The sequence below is a fragment of the Pongo abelii genome, chromosome 13, assembly GCF_028885655.2.
Source record: "Pongo abelii isolate AG06213 chromosome 13, NHGRI_mPonAbe1-v2.0_pri, whole genome shotgun sequence".
Lineage (NCBI taxonomy): Eukaryota > Metazoa > Chordata > Mammalia > Primates > Hominidae > Pongo > Pongo abelii.
In genome coordinates, this window is record NC_071998.2 from 51,947,902 (window position 1) to 51,973,412 (window position 25,511).

The window sequence follows — 25,511 nt, forward strand, 5'->3', positions numbered from 1 at the left end:
CCAACAAGAGTCTAGTAGAATTTATCTCTTTATTATTCTGTGACATGTCAATGGCTGAGGAGCAGGTTTCTATATCAGAGTTTGGGAGCTCTCCTATCTTGTGTAGGTCTCAAGCGAGCAGGGCATCAACTCCAGCATGACCTGTTCTTTGATACCTTGAAGATTCAGTGTGGCTGCTCAGTGAAGGAGGTCTTGGGCAGGGCCGCTCAGCGGCAGATCAATTTTCGGCTTTTTGAGGATGGCACAGTAAGTCAAATTTTCAGTATTTTTACCAGTTTTTCAAATTTTCACATCCTTTCTCATTAAAAGCTTTTCTCTTTGTTTTTAAAAAATCCAAAGGAAAACTTTAGCCACAGTCCTATTTTTTCATAAACAAGTGTTATTTACGTTATGCAATACTGTGGTCTTTTCAGTAAAGGATCATTCACCCTTTGCTTTCTTTTAGACTTAGTGTTTTCATATGTGGGACTGAAATGCACATATTTTGCTCATAATACTTCTCTCTTCACAGTATGACTGACTTTAAGATAAAGGCTCTGATAACTGATATGCAGATTAAGGGAATAAAATCTCCCCAATCTCTGATAAGTAGGTTAAGGCAAGAAAAAGATAAGCATGTCTAGCTTCAAAAGGGGTGTCCTGCAGCCATGGAATGTTAGAGTTCAGAGGTGGCTGGCAAAACTCGAAGCCTTGTGAAACCTGGGACTGGTCTAGCCACCTTCCTCTAAGCCTTAGCGTGGATATAATTGTACCCTGATATTTTGGAATGACGGGATTTTGTTTAGCACCATCTCCCCTTTGACCTCTCTTGGGATTCCTCCAGTGATCTGGAGTTTAGAGTTGATGTTTTCCATTTTGTTTTTGTTTCTGTAGCTTGGTATTTCTCTTGATGAAACAGTCAATGAAAAAGATCTGGACGATTTGTTGTGGATCTTTGGTTGTGAGTCATCTGCAGTAAGTAAAATAAAAACATGCATTCCTCGTCATAACTATTGGAGGTAGTAGCAAAAGTAGCTTATCCCCTGAGTGTGAGGGAGAAGGGGCCCAAGTGTGACATTGGTAACTTGTTGTTAAAATTATTCCACTGACTGTCCCTTGCTAGTCACTGCTGACAGCTGGAGGTCACTGCTGCAGGGCTCCAGCCAGTATTATGCACCCAGGCTAGTTGGAAACACCAGGCTAATGGTGTTTCATTGAAAGTGCCTCTAGGCTGGGGATGGTGGCTCACGCCTGTAATCCCAGCACTTTGGGAGGTCAAGGGGGTGGGGGCAGATCACCTGAGGTCAGGAGTTCGAGACCAGCCTGACCAACATGGAGAAACCCCGTCTCCACTAAAAATACAAAATTAGCCAGGCATGGTGGCGCATACCTATAATCCCAGTTACTCAGGAGGCTGAGGCGGGAGAATCGCTTGAACCTGGGAGGTGGAGGTTGCAGTGAGCTGAGATCATGCCACTGCACTCTAGCCTGGGCAGCAAGAGCAAAACTCCATCAAAAAAGAAAAAAAAGGAAAAGAAAAAAGAAAGAAACTGCCTCTAATACAAAGATGCAAGACACTGGTATCTTGGTTATGTCATTCATTGGAAAATTATGATATTCATTTAATACATCTTTATTGAGGACCCAGTATGTGTCAGGTGCTATGCTAGGCCCTGAAGACACAGTGGTGCATTAGACATGCTTCTTGTCCTCATGGTGCTTACAGTTTATTAGGGATTCAGACAAACAAGCTTAAGATTAGAATCCAGGTGAGTGATGTGTGAAGATGTTCTGGGAGCTCACAGGATGAGCTCCTTACCAAGAAGATGAGCAGGAGTTATCTAGACCAAGATGGCACAATAGAGGGAAAGGAAGATGGGTCCGAGTGTTCTAGACACTGGAGAAAGCAGTCACAAAGGCTGGGAGAGGGAGTACATGAAAGCTATAAGCAGTTCAGTGTAATGAGTTGCTTTCTAAAATAATGAAGTAGTGGGGAAAAGCAAGAGAAAAGTTACCATTCCATGGGATGAGAGTGAAAGAGAGCAGACGGTAGCTACCTAGACCTGTGGCAAGGTGTTAATCACAACAGCCTACACTGCCTGGTGTGTATTAATCAGTAAGTAAATATTTGTTAAATGGATAGATGAAAGGAAGTAGAAATGCCTTCCAGAGTACTGAGTGGTGCTGTCTTGCTTATCTGTGCCCTCTTTGAGAGAGGACTTCAAAGGGTTATACCAGATAACATTCATAAATGATCAAAGAAGCATCACAGTGTTCTCTTTTAAACCTCAATTAATAAACAGGACTGAGTTAGCTCCTTCTCTCTAGAACTCTGCACTAAATTTAATCACAGATATTTGGTTCATGCATTTGAGAAATGTTTCTGGAGCATCACTAAGGGGTCAAGAGGGCCATGATTTCAGTTCATTTGCATTGGAGTACCTGAGGCTAAGTAATTTATAAATAAAAGAGGTTTATTTGGCTCATGTTTCTGCAGGCTGTGCTGTGCAAGAAGCGTTTGCTTCTGGTGAGGGTTTCAGGAAGCTTCCTCTCATGAAGGAAGGGGAAGAGGAGCAGGCATCACATGGCGAAAGAAAAAGGAAGAGAGAGAGAGGAGGGAGGTGCCAGGCTCTTTTTAACAATCACTTCTCATCAGTTCTCATGGAAACTAGTAGAGTGAGAACTCACTCATTACTGTGAAGACAGCACCAAGCCCATCTTCAACATTGGGGATCACATTTCACCCTGAGATCTGGAGGGGACAAGTATTCAATCTGTATTAGTCATATTATTAGCCTGGCAAGGAATGAGGATCAAGCCATGTATTAATTATATATTCTGGATATTAAACCCTTATCAGATATATGACTTACATATATTTTCTTCCATTCTGTGGGTAGTCTCTTAACTTTCTTGATAATGTTCTTTGATGCACACACATTTCAAATTTTATAGAAATTCAATTTATCTAATTTTTTTGTATGTTTATTGTTTATTCCTTTGGTGTCACATTTAAGAAACCATTGCCAGATCCAAGGTCATGCAGATTAGCCCCTATATTTTCTTTTTTTTTTTTAAGATGGAGTCTTGCTCTGTCGCCCAGGGTGGCGTGCAGTGGCGTGATCTCAGCTCACTGCAAGCTCCACCTCCCGGGTTCACGCCATTCTCCTGCCTCAGCCTCCCAAGTAGCTGGGACTACAGGCGCCCGCCAACATGCCCGGCTAATTTTTTTGTATTTTTTAGTAGAGACGGGGTTTCACCATGTTAGCCAGGATGGTCTCGATCTTCTGACCTTGTGATCCACCCGCCTCGGCCTCCCAAAGTGCTGGGATTACAGGTGTGAGCCACCGCGCCTAGCCTATTTTCTTCTAAGCTTTAGTAGTTTTAGCTTTTAAATTTACATCTTTGGCCAGGCACAGTGGCCCATGACTGTAATCCCAGCACTTTGGGAAGCCAAGGCAGGCAGATTGCTTGAGCCCAGGAGTTTTTGACCAGCCTGGGCAGCATGGTGAAACCTCGTCTCTAGAAAAATACAAAAATCAGCCAGGTGTGGTGGCATGCACTTGTAGCCCCAGCTACTCAGGAGACTGAGGTAGGAGGATTGAGCCCAGTAGGGCCGAGGCTACAGTGAGTTGAGATCGTGCCACTGCACTCTAGCCTGGGTGCTAGAGAAAGACCCTGCCTCAAAAAATATTAAATAAATAAATTAGTAAAATTATATATTTGATCCATTTTGAGTGCTTTGTGGCCCAGCCCCCAGAAGCCTGGATTCCGCATGTGGCTCCAGGCACAGCTCTGGCCCTATCATCTCTGTGTTTCTCCTTCAGGAACTGGTTGCTGAAAGCATGGGAGAGGAGTGCAGAGGTATTCCAGGGTCTGTGTTCAAGAGGACCAGCCCGTTCCTCACCCATCAAGTGTTCAACAGGTTTGTGTGTCTTGTGTGGCTTCTGTGTTTTGTGCTTTGGTAATCAGCTAGGGAGCTGGGCAGAGTGCTGCTGCTGATTTCACCTGCTGTGGCCTGGTTATTGTGGCTCAGCTGTGGCTCACAAGTATCTCATCCTCATAAGGATCCTGTTCCTGACTTGGGAAAAGCACACTTTGTTTCCTGGTGGCTCTGCTCCCTTGGCACAGTCAGGAAGCAGGGGTGAATAATTGCCAGGCTGAAGTTCACTCCCAAGAGCCCTATATCCTCTTCTTCCCAACCTTCAACTCATACCCACAGTCAGCTTCTTGTCCAAGACATCCTCTGAGGTTTGTGGGGGTCTGTGCCCTTCTGTCTGAGTGTAGTTGACATATTGTCCATGGCCAAAATTGATCTGCATTTTGAAAGTAGATTTTGGTGTGTCTTATATTTCAGGAGGATGTGCGTGGACTCATATCTACTTTTGGGGCCCCTAATTCTGTGTTTTGTGTTCACAGCTACCACTCTGAAACAAACATTGTCCGGTACATGAAGAAACTGGAAAATAAAGACATTTCCCTTGTTCACAGCATGATTCCACTGGTAGTTATTTGTGGCCTTTTTTCTCATTTCCAAGCTACCCCAATCCCACCTCTCTTGGTCCTACCTAATATGCTCCAAGAGCAACAAAGGGGTGGCCATGCTGGGAGGATGGAGGGTTGATTGATGGACTATACAAAATCACTAATGTGATACATTTTGGATGTTCTTCTTAAAGGGATCCTGCACCATGAAACTGAACAGTTCATCTGAACTCGCAGTAAGTAGCTCACTTCTATAAGTGGATACTCAGCAAGGGGCAGTGTTCTAGCTTCCACCTAAGCCCAGAACTAGTGAAATCTACTGGGACTGTGATTCTGTGATTGAAGAACTATTTTAGTAATTCTTTACCTTGCTGTTCACCAATCTTGGGAGTAACCCTGTATTTCTCACGACTTCATCATTTAAATGTATGGGTAAACTTATTGTTTTTTAATAAAATTAATTAAATGTATATGGTATTTATGCCTTTCTATCCTATCCCTCCCCCACCCCCACCCCCTTTTAAACCTGTCATATTAAAAGCTTTTTTTAAAAAAATTGTTTATAGTTCTAAATCTCAGGTAGAATTAAGAACCTTAAGCCTTCTTTCTAGAAATCCATTCCTGTATCAGAAAGATAGGGATTCAAGTCAACGGAAGATTTGTGCAACTCACTGTTGTGGTTGGCAAGTATCTCTACTAGGCCAGGATCCATTTTAGTAAAGCTTTTTTTTTCTTTCTTTCATTTCTTCCATTTATTCTGATGTGACATATCATATCAGACAAAAGAAATCATTTTATATCATGATAAGAAGATTTCCCTCTCCATTTTTTTAAAAAATAGAGTCAAGGTCTTGCTATGTTTGCCAGTCTGATCTCAGACTCCTGGCCTCAAGCAGTCCTCCCACCTCAGCCTCCCAGAGTTCTGGAATTATAGGTGTGAACCACTGTACCTGGCCTTCCCATTTACTTTTGTGTTTGTTTCTTGTTCCACTTAGTGAAGAAAGAGAACAATATATTGCTATATAAGAGTTTATGCCAACCATACCTGAAGCAACTCATTGTGTTTCATGGAAAGAAATCTATTTTGGGGGCTTTTTTTCCCTGAAAAGTTAGCAAAACATTGTAATTTTGTATAAGTTCCCTTTTTGGACAACTATGTCCCACTTTTAAATGAAGACAGTAATGGTGCTTACCTTATAAGGTTGTGGTGGAACTTAAATAAATTAACATATGTATAGTGCTTAGAACAGTGCCTGGCACATAGCTTTTCTCATCATTATCATTATTATTAAAGTTATTATTGCTATTGCTATTATAATATGTATATATGCATTTTTGTTTTCTTTCTTTTCAGCCTATCACATGGAAAGAATTTGCAAACATCCACCCCTTTGTGCCTCTGGACCAAGCTCAAGGATATCAGCAGCTTTTCCGAGAGCTTGAGAAGGATTTGTGTGAACTCACAGGTTATGACCAGGTCTGTTTCCAGCCAAACAGGTAAGGGCATTTCTTTTCTTGTTGTTTCAGCAACCTATTGTACAGCATACACCATAAAACTTAAAGGCTTAGAACAACAACTTGTTATTTGTGTTATTCTGTGACTTGCTAGGCAGTTCCACTCCACTGGGGAGAGCATGGCTAGAAGGTGCATCGTGTTCTCCCTCACATAGCTGGTGAGGAGCTGTGGGCTGGGAGTGCATTTGAGGATGTTCACTAGGGCCATAGTTTTTCTCCATATGGGGCTTTCCTTGTAGTTCCTTGAGCTTCCTTGTTCCTTACAGCACAATGTCAGGGTTCAGAATGCGCGTTCCCAGATGAAGCATGCAGAAGCTGCAAATCTCTAATGGCCCAACCTCCTAAGTTACACTGCATCCCTTCCAGATTAGTCTATCTATTAAAGCAAGTCACAAGGCGAGCCCAGATTGAATCGGGGAGGGGACAACACCTTGGTGTGAATGTTGGGAGATGTGGTTCATTGCGGGCTGTCTTTGGAAGCTAGCTTACTACACCTGTCAGTGACACAGCATAAGAAGAAGGATCAAGCACACATGCTGAATTCCAACAAGTGTCTCAGTTTAGCAGGGCCAGGAGAACCTGGATCCTGCTTTGGTAATGTCACTAACTTTGAAAGGTCCCTTCTCCTCTTCTAGCCTCAATTTCTTTGTAAAGGAAAAACCTTGAAGAAGAACAGTGATTTTCAAAAGCAACAGTCTCCAGCAAAATCTCCTGGGCACTTGTTAAAAATAAAATTCCAGGCCCTACTCCAGACGTACTGATCATAACCTCCAGGGGTTGAGACTAAGTCTCTTTATTTTTATTTTCAAATTTATTTTTATTTTTATTTATTTATTTATTTTTTGAGATGGAGTTTTGCTCTTGTTGCCCAGGCTGGAGTGCAATGGCGTGATCTCGGCTCACCGCAACCTCCGCCTCCCACGTTCAAGAGATTCTCCTGCCTCAGCCTCCCGAGTAGCTGGGATTACAGGCATGTGCCACCACACCCAGCTAATTTTGCATTTTTAGTAGAGATGGGGTTTCTCCATGTTGGTCAGGCTGGTCTCTAATTCCTGACCTCAGATGATCCGCCTGGCTCGGCCTCCCAAAGTGCTGGGATTACAGGTGTGAGCCACCACGCCCGGCCTAGAATCTTTATTTTTAAGACAAAACCAAGTGATTCTAATACACAGTCAATTTGGAATCCCCTGGATTTGTGGTCTCTCTGCCTTCATGATGATAGATGACAGATGGACAGATGATAGATAGGTAGATAGATACATAGATACATAGATAGATGAATGATAGATGGGAAGGAATCATGTTATCAGTGTGTGAGTTTACATTTTAGAATATCTTTAGAAAATGAGTTATGGTATCTGCCCCTAGGTTCCCCACCTCCTACTACTCAAAGTATAGTTCTCTACCAGCAGCCTCAGAGTTGACCCCTCTGGGAGCTGGTTAGTAATGCAAAATTTCTGTTTCAAGATGCCCTACCTTCTGTTTTGTAACATAGACTACACAGTAAAGCCATTTACTTTGTAAAAACAATACACCCTATAAAATACAATCCCTTTGGGAAGAGGGTATGTGGCAATGAAAGGACACAGTGCTCTCAATTGTGTCTTAAAGTCTCACTTCATAAATAGGTAGGAGCTGATAGCATGAAAGTCAAGCTTTAGTGTACCTTCGTTAGAACTTCAATTACTCATTTTTGTTTTGTTTTAAGAGACAAACCTCAGTGAATTCTTAACCTTGAGTCGATGATAGTTATTAAATGTTGAAAATTAAGAAATTTCGCCCTCTAGTGACGAATATAATCACATCTTCACTGTCATATTGGAAAGTGATTTTTCAAGACTATTTTAATTGTGGTTATTAGCTCTTGCAGTAAATTGTGATCCCAGCCGGGATCCCAGAAGACTGACCTAAGAATCAGGAAATTTGTCTTCTTAAAGCAGTGGTTTACAACCTTGGCTAGGAATTAGATCCCATGGTGGCTTTATAACATTCTTGACGCCCACATCACAATCCCAGATTGAATCATAATCTCAATGGAGAATGACTGGGGTGAGGGAAGGGACCCAGGTGTGAGTATTTCTTTAAAGTTCCCTACATGATTCCAACTTGCAGCCAAGGTTGAGAACCAGCGTCTTAGACATTTCTCCGCTGCTTTTCCCTACATACCTGGTGTTCTTTCTTTTTCCTAATTTTTCTCATTCATATGATGGACAGTGAGACACCACACCCTATCCCAATCTTGCAGAGGGTAAGAGATCTTCATCATGATGTCATTCCTGGCAATGATATCTTCTCCAGTTCCTGAGATTCCCAGCTATACCATCCATTTCCAAGAGCTGATTTGAGCATGGCAGCGGCTTTGCACAATGTTTAGGCTTAGATAAAGGAATGAAGGATGTTTCTGGTCATGAGCAGAAGCTGCTGTGACAGATGGGAAAATGCCTTATTCTTTGTTGAGAAAGTACAAGGGCCATGCTTCTGGTGAGTAAAGCAATTTGATGTCTTAATTCGCAGAAAAAAGGAAGGGATACACCACGTATTCCATATATAAGTGATTTTTTTAACCTTGTTTCAATCCTATTTTGGCTTATTTGTGCTAATCTCTGCACAAGTGGATGACAAATTCCTTGTCTTATAATTATTCTGTGTCTACAACAGGGCTTACATATTGGCTAATTTGTCATGATTTACTGCTGGCTAGAGTCCAGTGAGATCTAGGGGACCTATATGCACTTCACGTTTTTTGTAAGAAGAAACAGGTTTCTTGACTACTCTGCACAGTGGGAGAATTTTGAATACCATGTCAGTCACTGATGTTATACTCAAAATAGCAGGTGCAGCCACAGGTGTCATCAAGGAACCATTTCCTGGTCATTTCATTTATACCTGACTAATTAGAGTCAGTCAGTGTGTCTGTAGAGTTCTGTAGTCACAAAAAGTTTTGAATCTGAATGTTTCCTTTCCCTTTCATTATTGTATGGTATTTCAGATATAACCATGACATAATTTTTAGGAAGTAGCCTTAGTAGTATTTCACAGCTCTGAAGTATTTTTTATTGTGAAAATATACATAACACAAAATTTACTGTTTTAAGTATTTTTAAGTGTACAGTTCAGAGGCATTAAGTATATTCACACTATTGTACAGCCATCACCATTATCCATCTGAGAGCTTTTTGATTTTCTCAAATTCAAGCTCAGGACCTGTTAAACAGTAACTCTTCATTTCCTCTTTCCCCTTTTCCCTGGCCCCTGGCGGCCTCCGTTCTACTTTCTGCCTCCATGAATTTGACTACTTTAGGAACCTCGTATAAGTGGATCATACAATATTTGTCCTTTTGTGTCTGGCTTATTTCACTTAGCATAATGTCTTCAAGGTTCATCAATGTTGTGGCATGTGTCAGAATTTACTTCCTTTTTTCTTTTTTTTTAGACAGGGTCTCATTCTTTTGCCTAGGCTGGAGTGCAGTAGCAGGATCTTGGCTCACTGCAACCTTGGCCTCCCAGGCTCAAGTGATCTTCCTGCTTCAGCCTCCCGCTTAGCTGGGACTGCTGGCACGCACCACTATGCCTGGCGATTTTTAAAAGTTTTTGTAGAGACAGGAGTCTCGCTACGTTGCCCAGGCTGGTCTGGAAATCCTGACCTGAAGTGATCCTCCTGCCTTGGCCTCCCAAAGTCCTGGGATTACAAGCATGATCTCCCGCACCTGGCCTACTTCCTTTTAAGGCAGAATATTTCATTGCATATATATAGCACGTTTTGTTTATCCATTTATCAATCGAGGGACATTTGAGTTGTTCCGTCCTTTCAGCTATAGTGAATAATGCCACTTTACATTGATGTACAAGTATCTAGTTGAGTCCCTGCTTTCAGTTTTTATTTTGGTATATATTCAGAAGTGGAGTTGTTGGATATAGGGTAATTTTATGTTTAATTTTTTGAGGAATTGCCATACTGTCTTCTGCAGGGGTTGCACCATTTAACATTCCCACCAGCAGTGCACAAAGGTTCTGATTTCTGCACATCCCCCACCAACATTTGTTATTTTCTGTTTCCTGAAGTAATAGCAATTCTGATAGATGTGAAGTGGTATCTCACTGTGGTTTTGATGGACATTTCCCCAATGATTAGCAATGTTGAGCATCTTTTCATATGCTTACCATGCATTTGTACATCTTCTTTGGAGAAACGTGTATTCAAGTCCTTTGCCCATCTTTTAATTGGGTTTCTTGGGAGATTCGTTGTTGAGTAATAGCAGTTCTTTTTGAAACGGGGTCTCACTCTGTCACCCAGGCTGGAGTGCAGAGACGTGATATCGGCTCGCTGCAACCACCACCTCCCGGGTTCACACCATTCTCCTGCCTCAGCCTCCGGAGTACCTGGGACTACAGGCGCCCACCACCACACCCGGCTAATTTTTTGTATTTTCAATAGAGACAGGGTTTCACCGTGTTAGCCAGGATGGTTTCCATCTCCTGACCTCGTGATCCACCCTCCTCGGCTTCCCAAAGTGCTGGGATTACAGGCGTGAGCCACCGTGCCTGGCCCAGCAGTTCTTTATATCTTCTTCTTTTTTTTTTTTTTTGAGATGGAGCCCTGCTCTGTTGCCAGGCTGGAGCGCAGTGGCGCCATCTCGGCTCACTGCAGCCTCCACCTCCCAGGTTCAAGTAATTCTCATGCCTCAGCCTCCCGAGTAGCTGGGATTACAGGTGCCTGCCCCCGTGGCCAGCGAATTTTTTTGTATTTTTAGTAGAGACAGGATTTCGCCATGTTGGCCATGCTGGTCTCAAACTCCCGACCTCAGGTGATCCGCCCACCTTGGCCTCCCAAAGTACTGGGATTACAGGCGTGATACACCATGCCCGGCTTTTTTTTTTTTTTTTTTTTTTGAGACGAAGTCTTGCTCTGTCGCCCAGGTTGGAGTGCAGTGGAGCGATCTTGGTTTACGGCAACCTTTGCCTCCCAGGTTCAAGCAATTCTCCTGCCTCAGCCTCCCAAGTAGCTGGGATTACAGGTGCCCGCTACTACACCTGACTAGTTTTTGTATTTTTAGTAAAGATGGGGTTTCACTATGTTGGCCAGGCTGGTCTCAAACCCCTGATCTCAGGTGATTCTCTTGCCTCAACCTCCCAAAGTGCTGGGATTACAGGCGTGAACACCATGCCCAGCCTATATATTCTTAATTCCTTATCAGATATATGATTTGCAAACATTACCTATCATCCCATGAATTTCCTTTTCACTGTTTACAGTGTTTTTTGATGCACAAAGGCAACTCTAAAAATACAATAAACATAAAAGATTTGCACCTTATCTAGCATAATGTCTGTGGCCTTCTCTGGTAAATATTATCTTTTAGTCAACCTGGATAGTCTAACCTTTACCCACTCTTAGTCCATTTTTATTTACATTAACTTTTTCATTCCTACTATTCATGATCTACCATGGTGCAATTTAGATTTATATTCTGTATTATCTGCCTTGACCTGACTCATGAGAGAGACATAGACCCTGACTGGAGAGGAGGGCTTTGCACTGGAAATGCTATGTTATTGACCCAGATACAAGTTGGCCCTGAATGCTGGTAACTGTCTGTCAGAGACGCCACTATGCCTCTGGTATGCTTGTGTCTTATTTGGGGTTTCCCAAAATCAGACCCTGAAACAGGGACTTCAGTACAAGAAGTTTATGTGGTTGCTGATCCTGGAAAGCACAGTGGAGAAGTACAGAGGTGAGACAGGGAAGAGAGGAAAGCTGGAAAAGGTTGTATTAGTGACCAGGTTATCACCATCACTGTATGGGCTTCTAGAGCTCAGTCCCATTGGGGGCACTGTGGGATACTGGATGGAACATGCCTCCGATTTGTCCCAGTGAAGAGCTGAGGAAGCCAGAGTATTTACCAACTGCTCCTTCATTGCCTGGGAAGGACTGAGAAGCTGGAGTTAGCAACACTTGTTCTTCATTTGTTGAGGGCTTCACCCCGGGGGCCTTAACCCCTCAATACTTGAGGCTTGGTAGTTATGGGCTGTCTTTCAACCAAGAACGTGCCTGGCAGAGAACATCCTCAGGTGGAGAGACACAGATGCTTGAGTTCAGATACGGTCATTTCATATCGGAGCTGTCCACAGAAGCTGGAAGTGAGCTTCAGGATGAAACAAAGACCTGTGAGCAGGACAATGATCCTGTCTGCTACAGGTTGCCTATAGTAGGCATGGCCTTTGGCAAACGGATAATAAGTATTATATAACTAGATTAAGGAAGAAGAAGAGATGCCAGCGCCTTTCAGGGGAAGATGGCAGCCTGAATGGGTCCTGAATGGAGAAGTGGACTGATAGGCAGGTAGGATCAGGAAGTGTTATTGAGCAAATGGGCTTGCTGCCTGATGTGCACAGAAGCCGATAACTATGGCACCAGCTTTTGAGAAAAGAAGGGCTTTATTTATTGCAAAACCAGCCCGCAAGGAGACAAGAGTCAGCTGAAATTTCTCTCCCTGATTTGGGGTCTGGGGCAAGTTTTAAGGGATCAGAAGGCAGGGGAAGGGATTTGGGAATGCTGGCTTGGCAAGGTCTAATTAGAGGGCTTCAGATTTGACACCTTACGGTAAGGTATGCTGAGCCCTACATCTTCCAGATCAGTAGACCCCTCACTTCTGAAGGAGTTCTGGCATGCAGGGTCTGGTTCTTTTCCAGTCTTGTTGGTTCTGAGGGGAGGAATCCCTGGTTCTGGGTGTTGTTAGAAGTCAAAGCTTTTTCTATTGCCCATGCCCAGGCTACATGACTTGCAACTGTGGACTCTGTTATAAGGTAACTCAACATTTTGTTATCAACAGAACAGGCCCAGTGTGGGCTGGTCCTGCAATTATAGAAGCAGAGAGCCTGCAGGAGTCAAGGAGCCCTAGGGTGAGGGTAAGAATTCTTTGGGGCCTGAAGAGAACTTGGCTTATGGAGATCCACAAACCCTGAGATGAAAGGCAGTTGTCTGAAGGAATGTTCCTGGGTTGAAGGTCTCTCTGGCCCTCAGGGTGCTTCAGGGGAAATGAAGAGTGGGGCCAGGTCTTCCGTAGTTCTGAGACTGTGTGGATTCTAGCCTTTGTAGGTGAGGAGATTCTCCCAGTGATGCTCCCACTGCTCCCAACAGAGGACTGACAGCTTGCAGACTGGTTCTGCTGCTGAAGATGTTCCAACAAGCTGAACTCAGCCCTAAGGGTGAATGGAGCCATAGCCAGCAAAGGGAAAATAGCTGCGCACCTCACTGGACCCAGCAACAGAGAGGAAGCACAGGGAGAGTGCTCAGAGCAGGTTGCCCGGGCAGCCAGCATTATTATAGGCACTGGTGTGAGGCAAAGTCAACTAGTTATAGCAATACAACTTTGATCTCAGAGCTGGCTGACATTCAGTATTAAGTAAAAAGGACATTCTGGAACTAAAACTATGAGTTTTAATTTTAAACAATCAGGACTGGGCACGGTGGCTCACAATCCCAGCATTTTGGGAGGCTGAGATAGGAGGATCACATAAGGCCAGGAGTTTGAGACCAGCCTGGATGACATAGTAAGACCCCATCTACAAAAAAATAATAAAATTATCAAATAAATAATCAGGATGGGATACTCTTGAAAACAAAATTAGTGACTTGGAAAGTTACTTGGAGGAAATATTCCAAAACAAAAACCCAAAATATACAGATTAAGGCTGTGAGGGAGAAGTTAAGAAACTCAGAAGACAGATTCAGAAGACTCAGCATTTGGGGATGATAACATGGAAGAGTTAATTAATATTCATCTGAGGAAGTGAGAAAAAAATCATATAACCAAAATAATGGTAAAAAATGAAATGATTAAAGATGAAAGCTAGAATGAATGACCTAGAAGATAAAATAGTCACAAGGATTAATAAATACAAAAACTGATTATTTGAAAGATCCAGTGAAATCAGTTAACTCTTTTCTTGCCTAAGGAAAAAAATATATATACAAATAAGAAATGAGAAAGAACATACCCAGATATAGATAAGATCAAAAGAATTATAAAGGAATAGTATATGCTACCCTGTGTCAACAAATTTAAAAACATAGAGGAATAAATGATTTCTAAACAAACATTTAGGAACATAAGGGCATGTTGAAAACAGATTAACAGAGGCTGATCACATGGAGTGAAACTAGAAATAACAGAAAGATGAGCAAAATTCACAAATATGTGGAAATTAAATAACACCCTTATAAATAACCAGTGGAACAAAGAGGAATCACAAGGAAAACTAGAAAGTACTTTGAAGCCAGGTGCAGTAGCTCATGCTTGTAATTGCAGCACTTTGGGAGGCTGAGGCAGGAGGATGACTTGAGCCCAGGAGTTCAAGACTAACCAGGGCAACATAGCAAGACCTCATCTCTCCAAAAAAATTAGCCTAGCATGGTGGCAAGCACCTGTGGTCCCAGCTACTCTGGGGGCTGAGGTGGGAGGATCACTTGAGTCCAGGAGGTTGAGGCTGCAGTGAGCCGTGATCACGCCACTGCACTCCAGCCTAGACAACAGAGTGAGACTCTGTTTCTAAGAGAAGTAAAAAAAGAGAGGAAGTACTTTCCAACGAATTAAAATGAAGATACAGCATATCAAACATAATGGGCTGTAGCTAAACAGTGCTAACAGGAAAGTTTATAGCTATAAATAACTACATTAAAAAAGAAGAAAGAGCTGGGTGCCATGGTACATGCCTGTAATCCCAACACTTTGGGAGTCTGAGGTGGGAGGATCACTTGAGCCCAGGAGTTCAAGATCAGCCTCAGCAACATAGTGGGACCCTGTTTCTACAAATTAAAAAATTAGCCAGGCGTGGTGGCATGCATCTGTGGTCCCAGTTACGTGGGAGGCTGAAGTGGGAGGATCACTTACACCCGGAGGTCTAGGCTGCAGTGAGCCATGTTCACACCATTGCACGCCAGCCTGTGACACAGCAAGATCCTGTCTCGAAAAAAAAAGAAGCCTGGACCAGATAGTGAGACTTAGTCTCTACAAAAAATTTAAAAAGTAGCTGGGCACAGTGATGTGTTTCTGTAGTCCCAGCTACTCGAGAGGCCGAGGCCAGAGGATTGCTTGAGCCCAGGAGGTTGAGGCTGCAGTGAACTGTGATGGTGCCACTGCACTCCAGCCTGGTTGACCCTGTTTTGAAAAAAGAAGAAAGATCTTAAACCAACCTAATCTTCCACCCTAAAACAACAGAGAAAGAAGTAAATTAAGCTCAAAGCAAGCAGAAGGAAGGAAAGAATCAGGATTCGAGCAAAAAAAAAATCAATAACGTAGAGATGGGGAGCAGGAGAGGAGGGGAATTATAGGAAAATAAAATATAGTGAAATAAAATAAAATTTAGAACAACATATGTTAGCTGCGTAAAACTGCATGTGCGTGTGCACAGGGGCATAGGTGGAAAGATGTATGAAAGGATGGGACTCAAACAGTTGTCTCTAGGTGGTAGAATATCAGGTGATTTTACTTTTTGTCCTTATGTTTTTAGATTATTTAAAATTTTTAAAGCCTTGATCATATGTTATTTAGTCAATTCAGAAAAGAGATATTTTTACGGTGGAGAACATGCGTATTGTGAAACAACTAAATGCATAGTAAGTTGGTTACAGGCTCATTTGCACCTGGTTCTCCTGATCTCAGAGAGTTTCTCCATCAGCTGATGGATATGGGATAAAGTTGGCTTTGAAGCTTGCCCTGGGGCTGGAGGCAAAACATACCACCTCCAACTGCCTTAGCAGCACCTCCATCCTAATAAATAAAGTGAGGAAGTCTCCCAAGGTTCCCAGTTCAAACTCTGCAGAATAGGATAATATTTAACATCAAGTGGACTCAGAATACAACTCTCTGGTTCTCAAATGACCAAGTAGCAGAATGAAATGTAACTTTCAGGCCCGCATCTGGATTTCTCTGCGTGTGGCCCTGCTGGCTCAGCCTCATCCTTACTGCTGCGCCTTTCCACGCTGTCTTCTCATCCAGGGCATTTCTGTGTTATGCGCACAGAAGGCTTTTGTTCTTTCTGCAGTCATTCCCTGCCCACATATATGCTGCAGCAGGGACCTTTCTCTTCAGTGAATTTTCTTTCTAAGAGGGAATTCATCAGCTCAAGGGAAAGGTTAAGATCTAGAAAATGGGAGGTTTTTGAAGGCTCTGTTATGTGGCTTCCTACCAAGTCATGTTGTAGGTTTCTCTCCTAGCAACAGAAAAGTGAATGAGATTTAATTCAGGAACAGACAGTCAATGTGGATCATAAAAACGTTTTATAAGTCCTATAGATAGAATGTTTGCATTCCTTCAAAATTCACCTATTGAAATCCTAACTCCAGGCCAGACGCGGTGGCTTATGCCTGTAATCCCAGCACTTTGGGAGGCTGAGGCAGGCGGATCACCTGAGGTCAGGAGTTTGAGACCAGCCTGGCCAACGTAGTGAAACTCCATCTCTGCTGCAAATACAAAAATTAGCCAGGTGTGGTGGCAGGCGCCTGTAATCCCAGCTACTCAGGAGGCTGAGGCAGGACAATTGCTTGAATCTGGGAGGCAGAGGTTGCAGTGAGCCAAGATCACATCACTGCACCCCAGCCTGGGCAACAAGGGCGAAACCACATCTCAAAAAAAAAAAAAAATAAGAAAAAAATAAATTCTAACTCCAAGTGACGGCATTAGGAGGTGGGAGCTTTGGCAGGTAATTAGGTCATGAGGGTTGTACGCTCCTGAATGGGATTAGTGCCATTATTTTAAGAAAGACCCCAGACAGCTCCTTACCCCTTCCACCATGTGAGGACACAGCGAGACCACAGCCGTCTCTGAACCAGGAAGTGCGCCGTCACTAGACACTAAGTCCGCTGGCTTCTAGGATCTTGGACATCTCAGCCTCTAGAACAATGGGAAATCGCTTTCTGTTGTTTATAAGCCACCTAGTTTTTGGCATTTTGTTATAGCACCTGGATGGATTAAGACAATAACCATAAATTTTGTCAAGATAACTTTGCTTGATGTAGCCAAGCCTTCACTGGTCTTCCTAGTTCCTTAGGACATTTTGATCCCAAGGGTGTTTGAAGGGCCTGAAAGAAAAAATGTCGAGAAGCTTATCCATATTTTCTCCTATTTATTTGTTCAACCCATAAACCCCGGGGAGGGTTTCCAGCTTGGTGTAGAAAACAGCCAAATAATATTTAATTACCTTTTCATTTCCCACTGAGCCCAGCGGGGCTTGCTTCAGCTTTTTCTCCATAACACTTTGCCACTCTTAAAATCATTCAGCAGCTCATAAGTACATTCTAGGAATTGCTCGTTTAGAATTATGATGTGATGTTTAAGGCAGACAGAAAGAGTAATTAACACCTCCCATGGATATGTAAAGTGAAAGACAAGTTGGAATTATTATTAGCTCACTTGGCTTAAAAAATTGAGGAAGTTGTTTTTGTCCTTAAAAACTGCAAACTGTGATTGTTAATGTAGATAGAGCTGGCCATTGCTTTTCCCAGAATCTCCTTCATGGGAAGATTCTTAAATCGAGGTGTGAACAGGGCTCTCAATGGCTGTCAGAATTAATTGTGCATGAGAATCACCTGGAGGGCTTGTGCAATTACTAAGCCTCACCCTACAGAGTTTCTGATTCAGTAAGTCTGGAGTAGGGCCCCAGAATTGGCATTTTTAACAAATTCCCAGGTGACGCTGAGGCAGCTCATTTGGCCACCAGCCTGTGAAAACCACTAGGTTTACCAGAGGTTCTTGGACTTGGCTGCATGTTAGATTTACCTGGGGAGACTTTGAAGAACACAGATGTCCTACCTACTGCACAAACCAGTTCCATCAGAATCTTCGCTGGGGGTGGAGCCCATATGGGAGAGTTTTGGGGTTTTTTTTTGCTTCTTTTGAGATGGAGTCTCACTCTGTCACCCAGGCTGGAGTGCAGTGGCATGATCTCGGCTCACTGCAATCTCTGACTCCCGGATTCAAGCAATTTTCCTGCCTCAGCCTCCCAAGTAGTTAACCGACACTACAGGTGCCTGCCACCACTCCTGGTTAAGAAGTTTTTTGCTTAAAAACTCTCTAATTATAATGTGCATCACTGGGTTGGAGAGCAATTTGGCCTGGAGGAACACCAAAGAGAGAGGTTTAGCAAGATGGATGTGGCTATCAAGCGCATATCACAAATAATTTAGTGCAGGGAGGGTCAAAAGCCCGCTATTTGCCCTCTCCCTCCCCTCCCTTCCTGAGCTCATGGTTGACGTCATTGATCATTTCTGGTAAGTTTTCCACTGAGCCTAGTGCAGCTTGAGAAACAGAATGCTCTGGGGGCCAAATATAAGAGACCTGTAAGCCCTCTCTGATTTCCCAAAGAAACACTCAGAATGCCAGGAAGAAGAGAAAGCAGGGTGAGGGATGAGGAGAGCCGTCTTTGGGGAAATGTAAAGCAGTGAGAAGGAGCTCCTGTCTCCCAGTTTCCTTAACTCTCAAGAGTATATTTTGATTTTTGAAGTTTGTTAGACTTTAGGGCAGTGGTTCTAACATTGGACTGCACCCCAGAATTTCTGATTCAGTATTCCTGGAGTGGAGCCTATGAATTTGCATTTCTTCTTCTTTTTTTTTCTTTTCTTTGGTTTTTTTTTTTGAGATGGAGTCTTGCTGTGTTGCCCAGGCTGGAGTGCCGTGGCATAATCTCAGCTCACTACAACCTCCACTTCCCAGGTTCAAGCCATCCTTCTGCCTCGGCCTCCCAAGTAGCTGGAATTACAGGCGCCCGCCACCATGCCCAGCTAATTTTTGAATTTTAGTAGAGATGGGGTTTCACTATGTTGGCCAGGCTGGTCTTGAACTCCTGACCTCAGGTGATCTGCCTCCCAAAGTGCTGGCCTGAATTTGCATTTCTAACAAGTTCCCAGGTGACGTTGATGCTCTCTGTCATCTGGGAACTAGACTGAGCGTGAGAACCACTGCTCTGAGGCGCTCTTCTGATACCAGCTGATTTATCTATGTTTTTTGACTAGATAGCAAAGGTTAATTATGGAACTAAACTTATGTCAAATTAATACAGGTTGGTAAGAACATTACAGAATGACGTGTCGAGGGGTTTTGATTTTAAATCTGTAGAGATAGAGACCTGGGTAACGTTAGGGTACTTGAGACATGCAATACATGGAGTTTCACTGGTTAAAATCATACCGTTTGCAAGGTATTTGTACTGTTAAATTGTTAGTCACCTGTTTTTTCCACCCAGAAGATAGGAATCTGCACCCATTTTCCCCTTATTTTCTTGAGAGTGGTCCTCTGAAGGTGCCATGAACTGAAGTGGGTCATTTCGACAGTGGTTGTTAGGATCATTTTACTGCCATCATTTTCACTGTATCAGTTTCTTAGCTGATGTTTCACTTGCATCATTTTTGTTTCTCAAAGTAAAGGAGAGTTTGGATGAGGGGAGTCTGACATCAAAGATGTCCAACACCAAACCCTTAGGTATCACAAGCAACTGTGAAACATTTCCTTCTCGGCGGGGGTGACACTGGGCAGGATGGATGGGAGTTGCTTTTTTCTTCTTCTTCTTTTGCTTTATAACCCTTCTGCACTGATGATGGATCTTTTTTTTTTTTAAACCACATAAATGTATTCTTTTATTTATTTTTTAAGATAGAGTATTGCTCTGTTGCCCAGGCTGGAGTACAGTGGCACGATCTCAGCTCACTGCAACATCTGCCTGCCGGGCTCAAGCGATTCTTGTGTCTCAGCTTCCCGAGTAGCTGGGATTACAGGTGTGTGCCACCACACCCGGCTAATTTTTGTATTTTTATTAGAGACAGGGTTTCTCCATGTTGGCCAGGCTGATCTTGAACTCCTGACCTCAGATGATCCACCTGCCTCCACCTGCCTCAGCCTCCCAGAGTGCTGGGATTACAGCGATTCTTGTGTCTCAGCCTCCCGAGTAGCTGGGATTACAGGCATGAGCCACCATGCCCGGCCCACATAAATGTATTCTATTATAAAAATTTTAAGTTCACCTGTGAAATAGGTAACATTATGTGCATGTGACAGATGAGATCCAGAGGAATAATTTGCTTGGAGACAGACAGCTTTGAAAAGGGCAGGAAATAAAAAAATAACGTTGATATTAGAGGCGAGAGAAACTCCTGGTGGCTGCGGGAAATATGTGTTTGTGAGATCTGCCTGGGAATGAGTGACTTTAACATGATCTTGTTGTAGGAAACATTTAACAATATGTGCCACCTAAGGGCTCCTGTTTGCAAACAAGAGAAAATGGCTTGTGTTAACTTCAGCAGAAAAATAATTTACAGGGAAGTTATTGGGCAGTTCACAGAGTTGATGGAAAAGCTGGAGAATTAGACTTCAGCAGTGAGCAAGACCCAAGAAAGGCTGGCAGCAGAGAAGAAAATGGAGTCTCACCATGGGAAGAGTCACCATCCTCACTGTGGAAAATATTTAACTTTCCCATTCCTTCGGTCCGTCCATCCAGATTCATAATGTCCTGGCTGGAGTATTGCACAGGCTGTTTCACACCTCCATGTCTTATTAGTGTTTGGTGACTGGGAATGTCTAATTCTTTTTGCTTTCATAGGGGAGTGTGGGACCCTGTCTCTCCCATAGACTCACACAAAAGAGGGAATTCCCCCAGATAATAAAGCCAATGAAAGGCTCTGCATTCCCATACACACCTCTAAACTCAGCACCAATGAAAACCCAGTGGATTTTCAATATCCTAATGTAACCCTCCTTCGTACTTCTAAGCACATTGACAGCATGTCCACATGTCATCCTCCCAGCATCATTTTCTGAATTGCATTTGCCCTTACTGTTCGTCGGCTATGGTAGTTTGCAGATACTTTCTCCCGTTCTGTAGCTTGTCCTTGTATCCCTAATGGGAACAAAAGTTTTTTAATTATGACGGACTTCAATTTATCAATTTTTTTCTTTTATGAATTGTGCTTTGGGTTTCAAATCTACCCTAGATCCCAACAATTTTTATTCTGTTTTTTGTTTTTCCCAGAAATTTCATAGTTTTATGTTTTACATTTAAGTGCATGATCCATTTACAGGTGATTTTTATATAAGCTGTGAGACTTAGATTGTGCCTATGGATGTCTAAGTGTTTCAGTTCCATTTATTGAAAAGGCGATCTTTCCTCCATTGAATTGCTTTTGCAACTTTGTCAAAAATAGTTGGGTATATTCGTGTGGATCTATTTCTGGATTCTATATTCTATTCCATTGATCTATGTGTGATCTGTGTGTACATAGGCTTGATTATTGTAGCTATATGTGATAGTCGCCACTTATTTGCAGTTTCAGTTACCCATGGTCAATTGGCTCAAAAATATTAAATGGAAAATTCGAGAAATAAGCAATTCATCCTAAGTTTTAAATAGTGCACCACTCTAAATAGTGTGATGAAACCTTGCAGCATCTTGTTCCATCCCACCTGGGAGGTGAATAAGCCCTTTGTCCAGCATATCCACTGTGTATATGCTACCCACCCATCAGTCACTTAGTAGCTGCCCTTGGTTATCAGATCAACTGCTATGTTATCACAGTGCTTGTTTTCAAGTAACCCTTATTTTATTTAGTAGTAGTGTACCCAAAGCACAAGAGTAGTGATACTGGTATAGTGTTACAATTGTTCTATTTATTCTTAGTTATTGTTGTTAATCTCTAAGTGTGCCTAATTTATAAGTTAGATTTTATCATAGGTATGTATGTATAGGAAAAATCATAGTATACCTGGGGTTGGGTGCCATCCATGGTTTCAGGCACCCACTGGGTATCCTGGAAGATATTTCCTGCAGATAAGAGGGGGCTACTGTTAATAAGCCTTGCCATCAGATAAACTGATTTGTGCCAGTTTCTTTTTTTTTTTTTTTTAAAAAAAGTAGCTATTCCAGTTACTTTGCCTTTACATATGCATTTTAGAATAGTCTTGCTTATGTCTACAAGAAAATCATTATTTTGGGGGAGGATGATGTATATTTTAGCTTCTAAATGTTACATTTTGTACAAAGGGCTGTATGCTAGATGCTATAGATATTATAGATAGTTGAAGGGAACAAATTCACCTCATATTTAAACTTATAATTTATCACTCATAAAATAAATATTTTTCATGAAAAATTATCATTTTAAATGTAATAAAATATTTTTTAAAAAACATACCCTGAGAAACTTTTTTTTTTTTGAGACAGAGTTTTGTTCTTGTTGAGCAGGCTGGAGCGCAGTGGTGCGATCTCAGCTCACTGGAACCTCCACCTGCTGTGTTCAAGTGATTCTCTTGTCTCACCCTCCTGAGTAGCTAGGATTACAGGCACCTGCCACCACGCCCAGCTAATTTTTGTAATTTTAGTAGAGACGAGGTTTTGCCATGTTGGCCAGGTTGGTCTCGAACTCCTGACCTCAGGTGATCTGCCCGCCTCAGCCTCCCAAAGTGCTGGGATTACAGGCATGAGCCACCATGCCTGGTCAAGAAACTTCTTAAGAAGTTCAAATATAAGAAGTAAAATAGGTCCACTGCTTATAAATAACTTCAATGGGAACTTCACTGAAATCACACACTAAAGGTGGCCATCCGTGCACAAACTATAATGGTGTGTTAAAAACTATAAAATGATTTTCAGAATATTTAGGGAAAATTAAAACAAAAATAGATATGGTCAATCTAGATATTTAGTAATTCAAAAATATATAAATCTTAATTTCTTGGTGCTATAATTTTTAAAACTTTAGAATCCACAGCGTGGTCTTTTCTTATGGCACATTTTTAACATCTTTTGACTTGTATAAAAATACAACATTCTACTTGAGAACACAAATACTGTTTTCTCCATATAATTACAATGTGATTCAGTGGGAGTTTTGGTGACTGCTGGTTTTCACCATAAATTATTGCTTTAGTGCATTCTGCAATCTTGCAAAATGGGTTTCATGTTACTTTTTGCATATATAAAAAGCATGCAGCTACAGCGACCCATCTCCAAATATTCCAAAGCAGTCACCATCTGAGAAATTGCTTATGGTGTCTATAAAGTTAGCCACAATGTTTTTTCTCCCCCCCCCGCCATGAGACTGAGTCTCACTCTGTCGCCCAGGCTGGAGTGCAGTGGCGCGATCTTGGATCACTGCAGTCTCCACCTCCTTGCTTTAAGCGATTCTCCTGCCTCAGCCTCCCAAGTAGCTGGAATTACAGATGCACAACACCACACCTGGCTAATTTTTGTATTTTTAGTAGAGACAGGGTTTTGCCATATTGGCCAGGCTGGTCTCGATCTTCTAACTGCAGGTAATCTGCTCGCCTCGGCCTCCCAATGTGCTGTGATTACAGGCATGCAGGCATGAGCCACTGTGCCTGGCCTGCAACATCCATTTCTTTTTGTTTGTTTGTTTTTGAGATGGAGTCTCACTCTGTTGCCCAGGCTAGAGTGCAGTGGTGCGATCTCAGCTCGCTGCAACCTCCGCCTCCCGGGTTCAAGCGATTCTCCCGCCTCAGCTCCCTGAGTAGCTGGGACTACAGGTGCCTGCCACCACACCCAGCTAATTTTTGTACTTTTAGTAGAGATGGGGTTTCATCATATTATCCAGGCTGGTCTCGAACTCCTGACCTTGTGATCCATCCACCTCGGCCTCCCAAAGCGCTGGGATTACAGGCGTGAGCCACCACGCCTGGCCACAACATCCATTTCTAATTCTCAATATGTTTGGCTAGGGTTCTTAGTAAAGGGAAAGATAAATTAATTTTTAAAATCTTTAAAATTTGTTTTTTCTTTGAACTCCTGTTCTAACCTTGGCAAAAGAACTTTTAGCTCTTCTGAACTATCACCCTCACCCTATCTCTGCCATGTCATCTACAAATTCTTTTCTTTTTTTAAGTTTACATTGAGTATTTCTCCTGAACTTGCACACCTGTGATGATACACTGATACTGAAAGGGCCTAGGTTATAGTCATCACAATACTGTTGAATTCCATCAACTCCAACTATTTTCACCTTGTGGGTTCTTATACCTATTATTCAGTTGTTCTACTTTTTCTAGTCTATTGAATTTCTTGTGGATTCTTTGTAGAATGAATCTGAGTTTTGGAAGAAGTTGTTTGCTCAGTTTCCCCATTCTGCATTAAACAGCAGCTCCTTAATCAGCCTGAGTAAATGCCATACACTGGAGGGGCTTGTTTTTTTTTCTTCTTTTTTTTCTTGAGGTGGAGTCTCACTCTGTGGCCCAGGCTGGAGTGCAGTGGTGTGATCTCGGATCACTGCAACCTCTGCCTCCCAGATTCAAGCGATTCTCCCACTTCAGTCTCCCAAGTAGTCTGGATTACAGGCATGCACCACCATGCCCGGCTAATTTTTTGTATGTTTAGTAGAAATGGGGTTTCACCATGTTGGCCAGGCTGGTCTCGAACTCCTGACCTCAGGTGATCCGCCCACCTTGGCCTCCCAAAATGTTGGGATTACAGGTGTGAGCCACCACGCCCGGCATGAAGGGCCTTGTTTTTCTAAGACAGTTTAAGCTGTGCTCACATAAACTTGGTGTTTCTGAGGCTCCCTGTTCACTGGCCAGCCCTGCAGCTCCAGACCATTCACTGCACTGACCTAGCCTCTCCTCCATATAGAATAGTTTGCTGATGGTTGCTTAGTCTGGGTTATGTAGATAAGCAGTTATTTTTCATAAGACTTTTCTACCAACAGGTGGCACTAACAATTTGTTTTAATAATACACCGGTAGTAATCCTTGTGTCACATTTGAATATATCATTTGCATTTTTTGAGTTGAAACATAGCTGATTTTATAGATGTTTAAGGCCAAAGAGAGAGAGAGAGAGAGAAATCCAGCATTTCTGATCAAGTCTTTAGCATGTTGTCTTTCTCCTACACTACTGGCTCATAGTCAGTAATCTGCCTCTTCCTTCATTCCTAGTCTACACCTTGATTGGCCTTTCAAGAAAGTCAGATGAATAGAATTCATGAGAAAAACATAGGGGTAAATATAAAATGTTTTTCTTGAGGTTCCTTACCGTAGGGGAAAGGATGACATTCATATTGATTGCCTGTGCTGGAGGAATTCAATTTTTAATATATTTACTAAATACTTATTGCGGAACTACTACATGCAGAGTATGGTTCTATATATTCCCTGTTGAAGAATATACAGAACTCTGAGAATTAGACCCTACTTTCAGAGCTTATGCTCTAATTGAGATAAGACAGGCATACAAAGTAAATGTGAAATCGGTAATAATTTTCTATGTCCAGTACATGTATAGGATGTTAATGTCAGATAAGATTGCAGAGTAAACTGCTATGATAATTTGGAGGAGGTAGAGGATTGTTTCTTTAATCAATCTATCAAATATTTTTTATGTCAGTGTTCTTGGAATAGAGAATACAATTGTGAACAGGGTTGACAAGATTCTTGCCTTCAAGGAAGGCCTCTCTGAGGAAGTGACAGAGCTGGATTGGTGGCTTTGGGGAAGGCTTTGCAGAGAGTTGTAGCCAGTTGAAGAATGAGCAGGATTTGGCT

At 42.4% G+C, this 25,511-nt stretch overlaps 1 protein-coding gene across 1 annotated transcript in view; it reads left to right on the forward strand.

The window, feature by feature from the left end:
- The window catches only part of GLDC (glycine decarboxylase), a 112,358-nt gene that overhangs the window by 51,759 nt on the left and 35,088 nt on the right, over positions 1-25,511 (forward strand). Inside the window, exons 10-15 of the mRNA XM_002819798.4 lie at positions 107-246; positions 874-954; positions 3,807-3,904; positions 4,399-4,483; positions 4,659-4,700; positions 5,819-5,961. Of these exons, the coding sequence (XP_002819844.2) occupies positions 107-246; positions 874-954; positions 3,807-3,904; positions 4,399-4,483; positions 4,659-4,700; positions 5,819-5,961 (589 nt within the window). The remainder of the gene's footprint in view (positions 1-106; positions 247-873; positions 955-3,806; positions 3,905-4,398; positions 4,484-4,658; positions 4,701-5,818; positions 5,962-25,511) is intronic.